The 14,303-nt window shown below is 41.4% G+C and overlaps 1 protein-coding gene across 1 annotated transcript in view; it reads left to right on the forward strand.

Annotated features, from left to right (window-relative positions):
- Positions 1 to 14,303, forward strand: part of EIF3A (eukaryotic translation initiation factor 3 subunit A) — a 204,805-nt gene that overhangs the window by 75,139 nt on the left and 115,363 nt on the right. The window contains exon 18 of the mRNA XM_053692671.1: positions 10,656 to 10,750. Coding sequence (XP_053548646.1) covers positions 10,656 to 10,750 — 95 coding nt within the window. The remainder of the gene's footprint in view (positions 1 to 10,655; positions 10,751 to 14,303) is intronic.

Here is a 14,303-nt window from a genome sequence, read left to right on the forward strand (position 1 = left end):
CCATTCTTGGGGACTCTTATAGATTCTGTAGAAATGAAGATTTATCTGACAGAAGACAGATTAACAAAGCTTCTAAATGCATGCCGTGTCCTTCATTCCATTCAACTCCCGTCAGTAGCTCAATGCATGGAGGTGATCGGCTTAATGGTAGCAGCAATGGACATAGTACCCTTTGCACGCCTACATCTCAGACCGCTGCAATTGTGCATGCTGAGTCAGTGGAATGGGGATTACTCAGATTTGTCCCCCACTCTGAATCTGGATCAAGAGACCAGAAACTCTCTTCTATGGTGGCTTTCTCGGCCACATCTGTCCAGGGGGATGCCGTTCAGCAGGCCGGACTGGACAATTGTAACAACAGACGCCAGCCTTCTAGGTTGGGGCGCTGTCTGGAATTCTCTGAAGGCTCAGGGACAATGGAGTCAGGAGGAAAGTCTCCTGCCAATAAACATTCTGGAATTGAGAGCAGTTCTCAATGCCCTTCTAGCTTGGCCCCAGTTAAAGACTCGGGGGTTCATCAGGTTTCAGTCGGACAACATCACGACTGTAGCTTACATCAACCATCAAGGAGGGACAAGAAGCTCCCTAGCAATGATAGAAGTATCAAAGATAATTCGCTGGGCAGAGTCTCACTCTTGCCACCTGTCAGCAATCCACATCCCGGGAGTGGAGAACTGGGAGGCGGATTTCTTGAGTCGCCAGACTCTTCATCCGGGGGAGTGGGAACTTCATCCGGAGGTCTTTGCCCAAATACTTCAACGTTGGGGCAAACCAGAGATAGATCTCATGGCGTCTCGCCAGAACGCCAAACTTCCTCGCTACGGATCCAGATCCAGGGATCCGGGAGCGGTTCTGATAGATGCTTTGACAGCACCTTGGAACTTCAGGATGGCTTATGTGTTTCCACCCTTCCCACTGCTTCCTCGATTGATTGCCAAAATCAAACAGGAGAGAGCATCAGTGATTCTAATAGCGCCTGCATGGCCGCGCAGGACTTGGTATGCAGATCTAGTGGACATGTCATCCTGTCCGCCTTGGTCTCTACCTCTAAGACAGGACCTTCTGATTCAGGGTCCATTCAAACATCAAAGTCTAACTTCTCTGAAGCTGACTGCTTGGAAATTGAACGCTTGATTTTATCAAAACGTGGTTTTTCTGAGTCGGTTATTGATACCCTGATACAGGCTAGGAAGCCTGTTACCAGAAAGATTTACCATAAAATATGGCGTAAATACCTATACTGGTGTGAATCCAAAGATTACTCCTGGAGTAAGGTTAGGATTCCTAGGATATTGTCTTTTCTACAAGAAGGTTTAGAAAAGGGTTTATCGGCTAGCTCATTAAAGGGACAGATCTCAGCTCTGTCCATCTTGTTACACAGGCGTCTGTCAGAAAATTCAGACATCCAGGCCTTTTGTCAGGCTTTAACTAGGATCAAGCCTGTGTTTAAAACTGTTGCTCCGCCATGGAGTTTAAACTTAGTTCTTAACGTTTTACAGGGTGTTCCGTTTGAACCCCTTCATTCCATTGATATAAAATTGTTATCTTGGAAAGTTCTATTTTTAATGGCTATTTCCTCGGCTCGAAGAGTCTCTGAGTTATCAGCCCTACATTGTGATTCTCCTTATCTGATCTTTCACTCAGACAAGGTAGTTCTGCGTACTAAACCTGGGTTCTTACCTAAGGTAGTCACTAACAGGAATATCAATCAAGAGATTGTTGTTCCATCCTTGTGTCCAAATCCTTCTTCAAAGAAGGAACGTCTTCTACACAATCTGGATGTAGTTCGTGCCCTCAAGTTCTACTTGCAGGCAACTAAAGATTTTCGCCAAACTTCTTCCCTGTTTGTCGTTTATTCTGGACAGAGGAGAGGTCAAAAAGCTTCTGCTACCTCTCTCTCTTTTTGGCTTCGTAGCATAATACGTTTAGCCTATGAGACTGCTGGACAGCAGCCTCCTGAAAGAATTACAGCTCATTCCACTAGAGCTGTGGCTTCCACTTGGGCCTTTAAGAATGAGGCCTCTGTTGAACAGATTTGCAAGGCTGCAACTTGGTCTTCGCTTCATACTTTTTCCAAATTTTACAAATTTGACACTTTTGCTTCTTCGGAGGCTATTTTTGGGAGAAAGGTTCTTCAGGCAGTGGTTCCTTCTGTATAATGAGCCTGCCTATCCCTCCCGTCATCCGTGTACTTTTGCTTTGGTATTGGTATCCCAGAAGTAATGACCCGTGGACTGATCACACATAACAGAAGAAAACATAATTTATGCTTACCTGATAAATTCCTTTCTTCTGTTGTGTGATCAGTCCACGGCCCGCCCTGTTTTTTAAGGCAGGTACATATTTTTTAAATTATAATTCAGTCACCACTACACCCTTGGTTTCTCCTTTCTCGTTGGTCTTTGGTCGAATGACTGGAGGTGACGTAGAGGGGAGGAGCTGTGTGGCAGCTCTGCTGGGTGAATCCTCTTGCACTTCCTGTAGGGGAGCAGATAATATCCCAGAAGTAATGATGACCCGTGGACTGATCACACAACAGAAGAAAGGAATTTATCAGGTAAGCATAAATTATGTTTTTTTTTCTTCTGGCACCTTTTTCATCCTAATATTTCTCCTACTGTTCCTTGTTCCCTCGGCAGAGGTATTTAAGCCTTTGGCTGTTGTGTGTTTGCCTCCTCCTGGTGGCCAGGTTCACTATTTCCCACAACTAAGGAATGCAGCTGTGGACTCTTCCCATACAGATGGAAATGGAATTATCAGGTAAGCATAATTTTGTTTTTCCTTCGGTCGAATGACTGGGGTTTGTGGGAAGGGAAGTGATACTTAACAGCTTTGCTGTGGTGCTCTTTGCCTCCTGCTGTCCAGGAGTGATATTCCCAACAGTAATTAATGATCCCGTGGACTCACCGTGTCAAGGAATAAATTAATTTATCAGGTAAGCATACATTTTATTTTTTTCTTAGACCTTGACGACTGCTTCTAATCTGAATGCACTTTCACCACTAGATGGCATTTGTTCATGTGTTTCATATAGATAACATTGAACTCATTCACGTGAAGTTACACTGGAGTGAGCACTGATTGGCTACATTGCTAGTCTGCCAAAATAACTAAAATAAGGGAGCAGTCTGCAGAGACTCGGAGGTAAAAAGTGTATTTATATAACAGTGTTGGTTATGCAAAACTGGGAAATGGGTAATAAAGGGATCATCTATCTTTTTAAACCACAAAAATGCTGGTGTTGACTGTCCCTTTAAGGCAAAAATTAAACAAAGTCCTCAAAACAGCTTATCTTGATGGAAAATCAGATGACTCTCAAGAGAGCAGACAATACAGAAACTCTTCTAGCAGAAGAGATAGCCAAGAGAAATAACACTTTGCAAAAAAGTAGTTTAATGTCCAAAAAATGCAGAGGCTCAAAAGGAGGAGCCTGCAAAGTCTTTAATACCAAATTTAGACTCCAAGAAGGAGTGAGACATTTAATAACAGGTTTGATATCAGTCAAAGCCTGTATGAAACAGTGAACATCAGGAAGATTAGCAATCTTTCTGTGAAATAAAACAGAGCAAATATTTGTCCTTTAAAAATATTGACAGACAAACCTTTATCCAAACCATCCTGAGGAAACTGTACAATCCTAGGAATTCTAAAAGAATGCATAGAATAATCATGAGTGGAACACCATGATATATAGGTTTTCCAAACCTTGTGATATATTTTCCTTGAAATAGTCTTACGAGCCTGTATCAGTGTTAATCACAGAGTCAGAGAAACCTTTATGACTAAGCATTCAATTTCCATGCCTTCAAATTTAGAGATTTGAGATCCGGATGGAAAAACAGGCCTTGAGACAGGTCTGGTCTTAGAGGAAGTGACCAAGGTTGGCAACTGGACATTCGGACAAGGTCCGCATTCCAGAACCTGTGAGGCCATGCTGGTGCTTTCAGAAACCCCTAAGATTGTTCCATTATGATCTTTGAGATCACTCTTGGAAGCACCAGAGGTGGAAAAATGTAAGCAGGTTGGTAAAACCATGGAACTGCTAGAGCATCCATCAATTCCGCCCCAGGATCCCTGGATCTGGAAAGGTATCTGGAAAGTTTCTTGTTTAGACGAGAGGCCATCAGATCTATGTCTGGAAGACCCCCACATCTGCACAATCTGATAGAACACATCTAGATGAAGACCACTCCCCCGGATGTAAAGTCTGACGGCTGAGATAATCCGCATCCCAATTGTCTATACCTGGTATATGAATCACAGTGATTAGATAAGAGTTGGATTCTGCCCAAGAAAGTATTAGAGATACTCATTTCGTTGTTAGGGGACTGTGAGTTCCCCTGATTGACACATGCCACTGTTGTGACATTGTCTGTTTGAAACCATATATTCGATTCCCTCTTTAATAGAGGCCAAGCCTGAAGAGCTCTGAAAATAGCACAGAGTTCGAAGATATAGATTGGTAACATCGCCTCTCGAGGATTCCAAATGCCTTGTGCTCTCAGACCCCCAAACAGCTCCCTCAACCTGTGAGACGTGCATCTGTTGTGATCACAGTCCAGGTAGGATGAACAAAGGAGGCTCCTTGAACAATAAGGTAATGGTTTAACCACCAAGTCAGAGAGTTGAGTGTTGGGATTTAAGTATATCAGTTGTGATATGAGTATAATCCCTGCACCATTGGTGCCACATACAAAGCTGTAGGGGTCTCATATAAAAACAAGCAAAAAGGATCACGTCCGATGCTGCAATCATGAGACCTAAAACTTCCATGCATATAGCCATGAAGGGAATGCTAAGAGACTAAAGGTTTAGACAAACTGAAACCAATCTCAAACGTCTCCTTCCTGTTAGATTCAGTATCCATGACTCTATCCCTATCTGGAAATCTATTGAGCTAGTACCAAGATTTTGTCCTAATAAGGAAACACCGCTATACCCTGCTCTCTGATTACAGCTAAAAGGGCACCTAAAACTATTAAGAATATTCTTGGTGCTGTTGCAAGGTCACACAGAAGAGTGACAAATTGGTAATGACACAGTGAGTCCACGGATCATCATCAATTACTGTTGGGAAAATCACTCCTGGCCAGCAAGAGGAGACAAAGAGCACCACAGCAAAGCTGTTAAGTATCACTTCCCTTCCCACAAACCCCAGTCATTCTCTTTGCCTGCAGTGCAAGGAGGAGGTGATGTGTCAAAGGTTCTGGGGGCTCTATTGGCAGTGATCCAGTCTTGGGGCATTGCAGTGGCGCCATATCTGGACAACATTCTGGTTCAGGCGCCATCTTCAACAAGCAAACTCTCATACGGCGATCTTGTCTTTTCTTCGCTCCCACGGATGGAAGGTGAATCTAGGAAAAGTTCTCTGGTTCCAGCTACAAGGGTAGTGTTCTTGGGGAACCATAATAGATTCTCTATCTATGAAGATATTTCTGACAGAGGTCAGAAAATCCAAGATTTTCTACTCTTTTGCCTTGCCCTTCATTCATCTCTTTGGCCGACAGTGGCTCAATGTATAGAGGTAATTGGTCTGATGGTAGCTTCCATGGACGACATCCTGTTCGCTCGGTTCCATCTCGGAGCTCTGCAGTTATGCATGCTAAGAAAATGGAACGGGGACTATGCGGATCTGATCTGGATCAGACAAGAGACTCTTCCATGGTGGATGTCTCAGGAACACCTCTCCCAGGGAACTTGCTTCCTCAGACCTTCCTGGGTGATTGTGACCAAGGATGCCAGCCTGCTGGGTTGGTGAGCAGTCTGGGGCTCATTTAAGGCTCAGGGTCTATGGACTCTGGAGGAGTCAGATCTCCCCATAAACATCCTAGAGCTGAGAGCGATCTTCAATGCTCTACTGGCCTGGCCTCAGTTAACTTCAGCCCGGTTTATCAGGTTCCAGTCAGACAACATAACGTCGGTGGCGTACATCAACCACCAGAGAGGAACTCAGAGTTCCTTGGCCATGACAGAGGTGGCCCGAATTATTCAATAGACGGAGACCCACAACTGCTGTCTATCTGCGATCCACATTCCAGGAGTAGACAATTGGGAAGCGGATATTCTGAACAGATACTTTATATCTCGGGGAGTGGGAATTTCATCTGGAGGTGTTTTCCAGCTTGACCCTCAAATGGGGGCGGCTGGATCTCATGACATCTCAGCAGAATTCCAAGCTTCCGAGGTACGGTTTGAGGTCAAGGGATCCACAGGCCGTCCTGATAGAAGCTCTGGTGGTCCCTTTGAATTTCAGTCTAGCATACCTGTTTGCCCCGTTCACTCTCCTTGCACGAGTCATTGATCGGATCAGGTAGGTGAGGGGGTCAGTGATTCTCATAGCACTGGCGTGGTCTCGCAGGATCTGGTAGGCAGACCTAGTGGAAATCTCATCTCTTCCACCTTGGAGACTACCTCTGAGGAAGGACCTTCTACTTTAGGGTCCCTTCCTTCATCCAAATATCGTTTCTCTGAAGCGGACTGCTTGCAGTTTGAACGCTTTAATTTTATCTAAGCGCGGGTTCTCAGAATCGGTCATTGAGACCTTGATTCAGGCTTGTAAGCCAGTGACCAGAAGGATTTACCATAAGATATGGCGTAAATATCTGTATTGATGTGAATCCAGAGGCTACTCTTGGAGTAGAGTCAGGATTGCTAGGAGTTTGTCTTTTTCTCCAGGAGGGTCTGGAGAAGGGTTTGTCAGCAAGTACTCTGAAGGGTCAGGTTTCTGCCTGGTCTGTTTTGTTGCATAAGCATCTGGCGGATGTGCCAGACGTGCAATCCTTTTGTCAGGCCTTGGTCAGACTTAGGACTGTGCTTAAACCTGTTACTCCTCCCTGGAGACTTAACCTTGTTTTTCAAGTTTTACAGCAGGCTCTATTTAAACCTATGCATTCCCTAGATATTAAGATGTTCTCTTGGAAAGTTTTGTTTCTTGGAAAGTTTTGTTGCCATTTCTTCTGCTCGGAGAGTCTCTGAACTCTTGGCGTTGCAGTGTTATTCCCCTTATCTTTCATTCTGATAAGGTGGTTCTGCATATTAAGTTAGGTTTCCTTCCTAAAGTTGTTTCGGATAGGAATATTAATCAGGAAATCTTTTTTCTTTGTGTCCTAATCCTCATAAGGAGCGTTTGCTGCACAACCTAAATGTGGTGTGTGTGCTTAAATTCTACTTGCAGGCGATTAAGGACTTTCACCAGTCTTCTGGTTTTTCTGTTTCTCTGGGAAACACAAGGGTCAGAAAGCTACGGCTACTTTCGTTCTGGCTGAAGAGTAGAATTCTTTTGGCCTATGAAACTGCTGGACTGCAGCCTCCTGAGAGAATCACGGCTCGTTCCACGAGGGCTGTTTCTCTTTCCTAGGCTTTCAAAAATGAAGCTTCTGTGGAACAAATTTGCAAAGCTGCAACTTGGTCCTCTTTGCATACTTTTTCTAAATTTGATACTTTTTCTAAATTTGATACTTTTTCTTCGGCTGAGGCTTCTTTTTGGGAGAAAGTTATTTCAAGCAGTGGTGCCTTCTGTTTAGGTAGCCTGTCTTGTCTCTCCCGTATGTGTCCTCTAGCTTGGGTATTCCCAACAGTAATTGATAATGATTTGTGGACTCACTGTGTCATTAGAAAGAAAACAAAATTTATGCTTACCTGATTTATTTATTTCTTGACACGAGAATCTTCCCAAAGGAAGTCTTATTCTGAATCCTATTTGATACCCCTAAAAAATTATATAATGAATCCACTGATTTTGGATAGTTTGGCCAAACTTTGAAATAGCTTAGTCTGCCCCTTACCAGAAGAACTGGCTTGAGGGCTGCACCTTCATGTAGGTTTAGGGGCAGGATTTGATTTCTTATAAGGCTTGGATTTATTCAAATTTGGAGATGGTCTCCAATTTGAGACAGAAGCCTTAGGGGAAGAGTGGTTTTCCATTATCTATTCTGACGAGAGGAATGAAAATGATTGGGAGCTTAAAAATTATTCTTAGATTTCTTGTCTTGGGGCAGAAAGACTCCCTTACCCCTTAGTAACAGTGGAGATAATAATCTAGACACCATGTCAGGATTCCAAGATTAAGCCAAAAAGCTCTTCTAGTTTGGCTAAAGATATGGATTTTTCATTGTTCTTCATAACATCAAATATAGCATCATAAAAACAATGTTCAGAATTTGAAGACAACTGCTGTGCTAAAATGTCCAACCAAAAAGTAGAAGCAACATCAGCCCTAAATATAACAGTTCTAAGAAAATAGCCAGTATGAAAATGTGCCCCCCTTGGATAAGATACAAACTTTCTATCTAAAGGATCCTCAAAATAAATACGCTCTTCTATTGGAATAGTAGTATGGCTGGCAAGAGTGAAAATTGCCCCATCAACTTTAGGAACTGTTTCTAAAAGTTCTAAAATGGCTACAGGTAAAGGATACAATTTCTTAAACCTAGAAGGGTTAAGAGGTACCAGGCTTAGAGCATTCTTTAGCAATCACATTAGAGATAGCATCAGGAATAGGAAATACTTCAGGAGTAATAACAGTAGTCTTAAATACAGAAAATTACTAGCTTATCAGGAGGTTTAGACTCAATACCCAAAGTAAACAAAACTTCCTTTGAGAGAACGAATATATTCTAACTTAAATAACAGATTTGTCTATCTGTCTCTGATGTGGCAACTTCTGTATCAGAGGAAACCCCATCAGTAGAGGATACCATCAGTATGCTGAAGGTCAGTACTTAATTCACTAGGTTTAGGAAAATGTTGCAAAACCCTTTTACGTTTATTTGAAGGCAAAATAGCAGTCATTTCCTTCTCTATAGCTGCTGCAATAAAATCTTACATGTCTGCTGTAATGCTATGTACATAAGACTGAGATAGAATAACAGTGGGCGTATTTGTACTCATAGATATATTATGAACATTCCATGAGACTAACATACTTAGCACCCTAATTTATAAATAAATTACTAGCTCCAAAAAAAAACTGTTTAACAGATTCTACCAACCTTGACAAATATTTAGCCACCAATAAAGTCGCTAAAAAAGAGCACTGACTCAAGGTATGTATACAAACAATAGATAACAATTTTAAAGTGCCCAATCCATAGCTTAGTGACTTTTTATATAATAAAAGTATATACTTACCGTGTAAGACACCCATCCACATATAGCAGACAGCCAAGCCAGTACTGAAACATAGCAGTGGTAATGGTACAAGAGTATATTGCCGATCTATAAAGGGAGGCAGCAGATGAATCCTTGCCACCGATTTACAGAGAGCCTTATGAAAAGCTTTCCCATAGGCGAAAACATGGTATCATGCAATACTCCTGTCACATCCCTCAGACAAACACTGCACTTGGAGAGGAACTGGACTTCAATATGCTTAGAAGCGCCTTTCACTGAAGAAATCAGCACATCATGCTTCATCACCTCCTAAGGAGCCAAAGTTTGTAAAACTGAGGTATGGTATGAGGGAGGTGGGAGGTGTATTTTATAGGCATTTGAGGTTTGGGAAACTTTGTCCCCTCCTGGTAGGAATGTATATCCCATACGTCACTAGCTCATGGACTCTTGCCACCTATATGAAAGAAATACATTTTTATAGATTAAACTTTATATCTCTTATTAGATTGTAATCGCATAAGTGATTATGATTGAGTTCCATTTTTTATATTTGTGTGTATATGAACTAAGAATTTTCAAACCTCATTACGATATTCGCCTATACATAATTGAATATGTCTGCATATACCTAAAGATAAATAGGCATTGTACTTAGACTCTTGGGACAAATACCCCCATATATCTGTATTTTTAGACTAATAATAGTTCACTACGTTAGTTTCTTAGCACTCGTTTAAATCTTAACTCTTGATACACACAAATATCCTCACACTTGGGAGGAGTGTGATTTTTGGGAATGTGGCTTAGTTAAAACTACTAGCGCCTCTGACTATCTTGCAACAAAAATCTACTCACATGCTCAGTAGGATCTTGTTCACCAGAAAGTGTGCATTTAAAAAGACTGCAACAAATTGGAAGTAAATTGGAAAGTGTCTTAAAACTACATGCTCTTTCTGAATTGTAAAAGTTTACTTTGACAGGGGTCTTCTGTGAATATTCTGTAGTACAGAGATATTTAAAGTGAATGTAAACTTCCGGTATCTAAAAATACTCTTTAAAAACAAGGGAACTTTTCATTCATATTTTTAAAATACTTACCTTTTATTTCTGGAAAGCAGACCAGTTATCTTCCTCCCTCATCTCCTTCTGTAGTTAGAAGATCAATGCCGAATCAGACTTCCTCCAATCGTTGCGTGCCCCTTTTGGCATCCAGCTCATGGGGGAACGATTGGAGGAAGCCGGATTTGTAATTTATCTTCTAACTACAGCAGGAGATGCTGGCAGAGGATCGTATGTATGTCTGTCTCAAAAAAAATGTTTTGGTTCCTAGACTTCAGACAAATGTTGTCGAGATCTGTTCTAGAACTACAAATACTGGCACAGAGTTTATGGTTGGTTCTTATATTCCTTTGCAAAATTTGTGGCGTTTGTTTTTTTTATTTTTGTATATTATCCTTCCTGAAAGAAAAAATTGTTGATGCTACCTTTTTGTCAAAACTAATTTTATTTTTTAACTTTATTAATTTTGTAAAAAAATTTTTTAGTCTGATTCATCACGATGGGGAGACAGAGAACCTGAGATTGGATGGAGACGAGCTGTAGATACAGAGAATGATCGCAAGCCTGCACCTCCTGAAAGGTAATTGTGTTACAGCGCTATGAACTTGATTACACATTGTACTCTTACATTTATTATGTTTCTATAAATATTTCTGTACAACAGAAAATCCTTCCCTTAAAATTTTCTTGTATGTTGTGGTCTGTTCAAACATCCTCAAACTTGGCCCTCCAGAGGTTTTGGAATTACATTTCCCATGATGCTCAGCCAGCATATCAGTTGGCTGAGCATAATAGGAAATGTAGTTCCAGGGTCAAGTTTGAGGATGTCTGCTTTAAAGGGACAGTCTACTGCAAAATTGTGATAGTTTAAAAAAACAAAAAAACATCCACCGGCTTTGTATAACCAACACAGTTAAATTTAAACTTTTTACCTCCTGTGATTACTTTGTATCTAAGCCTCTGCAGAAATGCCCCCTTATCTCAGGGCTGTTTACGACTTGCATTTCAGCCAATCAGTGCGGTCTCATTTACCTCCACAGGATTGAGCACACATATATGGCACACATTAACTAGTTCTGTCTTGCTGTGAAAAGCTTATAGAATGTACTGAAATAAAAGTGGCCTGCAGGGGCTTATCAACAGGCAGAGGTTTAGTTTTCTTTCATGTAATTAGCAAGAGTCCATGAGCTGGTAAGAATGTATATCCCATACGTCACTAGGAGGGGCAAAGTTTCCCAAACCTCAAAATGCCTATAAATGCACCCCTCACCACACCCACAAATCAGTTTTACAAAGTTTGCCTCCCATAGAGGTGGTGAAGTAAGTTTGTGCTAGATTCTACGTTATGCGCTTCACAGCAGGCTGGAGCCCGGCTTTTCCTCTCAGTGTGCAGTGAATGTCAGAGGGATGTGAGGAGAGTATTGCCTATTTGAATTCAATGGTCCCTTCTACGGGATCTATTTCATAGGTTCTCTGTTATCTGTCGTAGAGATTCATCTCTTACCTCCCTTTTCAGATAGACGATATACTCTTATATACCATTACCTCTGCTGATTCTCGTTTCAGTACTGGTTTGGCTTTCTACTACAGGTAGATGAGTGTCCTGGGGTCAAGACGTCTGAAATTGATTTCTGCCTGTCGAAACCTATAGTTTCAATCATTCCCTTCGGTAGCCTTATGCATGGAAATTCTAGGTCTTATGACTGCTGCATCGGACGCGATCCCCTTTGCTCGTTTTCACATGCGACCACTTCAGCTCTGTATGCTGAACCAGTGGTGCAGGGATTATACAAAGATATCTCAGTTAATATCTTTAAATCCGATTGTACGACACTCTCTGACGTGGTGGACAGATCACCATTGTTTAATTCAAGGGGCTTCTTTTGTTCTTCCAACCTGGACTGTGATCTCAACAGATGAGAGTCTGACAGGTTGCGGAGCGGTATGGGGGTCTCTGACAGCGCAAGGAGTTTGGGAATCTCAGGAGGCGAGATTACCAATCAACATTTTGGAACTCCGTGTGATTTTCAGAGCTCTTCAGTCGTGGCCTCTTCTGAAGAGAGAATCGTTCATTTGTTTTCAGACATGGCTATGAAAGAAGTATCTCGAATACTTGTATGGGCGGAATCCAGCTCCTGTCTAATTTCTGCGGTTCACATCCCAGGTATAGACAATTGGGAAGCGGATTATCTCAGTCGCCAGACGTTTCATCCGGGCGAATGGTCTCTTCACCCGGAGGTATTTCTTCAGATTGTTCAAATCTGGGGTTTTCCAGAAATAGATCTGATGGCTTCTCATCTAAACAAGAAACTTCCCAGGTATCTGTCCAGATCCAGGGATCCTCAGGCAGAGGCAGTGGATGCATTGTCGCTTCCTTGGAAGTATCATCCTTCCTATATCTTTCCGCCTCTAGTTCTTCTTCCAAGAGTGATTTCAAAGATTCTAAAGGAGCGTTCGTTTGTTCTGCTGGTGGCTCCAGCATGGCCTCACAGGTTTTGGTATGCGGATCTTGTTCGGATGGCCAGTTGCCAACCTTGGACTCTTCTGTTAAGACCAGACCTATCTCAAGGCCCATTTTTCCATCAGGATCTCAAATCATTAAATTTGAAAGTATGGAGATTGAACGCTTGATTCTTAGTCATAGAGGTTTCTCTAACTCCGTAATACTATGTTACAGGCTCGTAAATCTGTGTCTAGGAAGATTTATTATCGAGTTTGGAAGACTTACATTTCTTGGTGTTCGTCTCATCATTTTTCCTGGCATTCTTTTAGAATTCCTAGAATTTTACAGTTTCTTCAGGATGGTCTGGATAAAGGTTTATCTGCCAGTTCCTTGAAAGGACAAATTTCTGCTCTTTCTGTGTTTCACAGAAAGATTGCTAATCTTCCTGATATTCATTGTTTTGTACAGGCTTTGGTTCGTATCAAACCTGTCATTAAGTCAATTTCTCCTCCTTGGAGTTTGAATTTGGTTCTGGGAGCTCTACAAGCTCCTCCTTTTGAACCTATGCATTCTCTAGATATTAAATTACTTTCTTGGAAAGTTCTGTTTCTTTTGGCCATCTCTTCTGCTAGAAGAGTTTGAGTTATCTGCTCTTTCTTGTGAATCAACTTTTCTGATTTTTCATCAGGATAAGCCAGTGTTGCGGACTTCATTTTAATTTTTAGCTAAGGTTGTGAATTCTAACAACATTAGTAGAGAGATTGTGGTTCCTTCATTGTGTCCTAATCATAAGAATTCTAAGGAAAGATCATTACATTCTTTGGATGTAGTAAGAGCTTTGAAATATTATGTTGAAGCTACTAAAGTTTTCCGAAAGACTTCTAGTCTTATCTTTTCTGGTTTTAGGAAAGGTCAGAAGGCTTCTGCCATTTCTTTGACATCTTGGTTAAAGTCTTTGATTCATCATGCTTATGTTGAGTCGGGTAGAACTCCGCCTCAAAGGATTACAGCTCATTCGACTAGGTCAGTTTCTACTTCCTGGGCATTTAGGAATGAAGCTTCGCTTGATCAGATTTGCAAAGCAGCAACTTGGTCTTCTTTGCATACTTTTACTAAATTCTACCATTTTGATGTATTTTCTTCTTCTGAAGCAGTTTTTGGTAGAAAAGTACTTCAGGCAGCTGTTTGTTTGATTCTTCTGCTTATAATTTCAGTTTTTTTTTTTTCATTTTAAGAATTAAATTTGTTTTGGGTGTGGATTATTTTTCAGCGGAATTGGCTTTCTTTATTTTATCCCTCCCTCTCTAGTGACTCTTGCGTGGAAGTTCCACATCTTGGGTATTTAGTATCCCATACGTCACTAGCTCATGGACTCTTGCTAATTACATGAAAGAAAACATAATTTATGTAAGAACTTACCTGATAAATTCATTTCTTTCATATTAGCAAGAGTCCATGAGACCCACCCTTTTTTGTGTTGATTATGATTTTTTTGTATAAAGCACAACTATTCCAATTCCTTATTTTTTATGCTTTCACACTTTTTTTCTTATCACCCCACTTCTTGGCTATTCGTTAAACTGATTTGTGGGTGTGGTGAGGGGTGTATTTATAGGCATTTTGAGGTTTGGGAAACTTTGCCCCTCCTGGTAGGAATGTATATCCCATACGTCACTAGCTCATGGACTCT

The sequence above is a fragment of the Bombina bombina genome, chromosome 9 (genome assembly GCF_027579735.1).
Source record: "Bombina bombina isolate aBomBom1 chromosome 9, aBomBom1.pri, whole genome shotgun sequence".
In the NCBI taxonomy this organism is placed as follows: domain Eukaryota; kingdom Metazoa; phylum Chordata; class Amphibia; order Anura; family Bombinatoridae; genus Bombina; species Bombina bombina.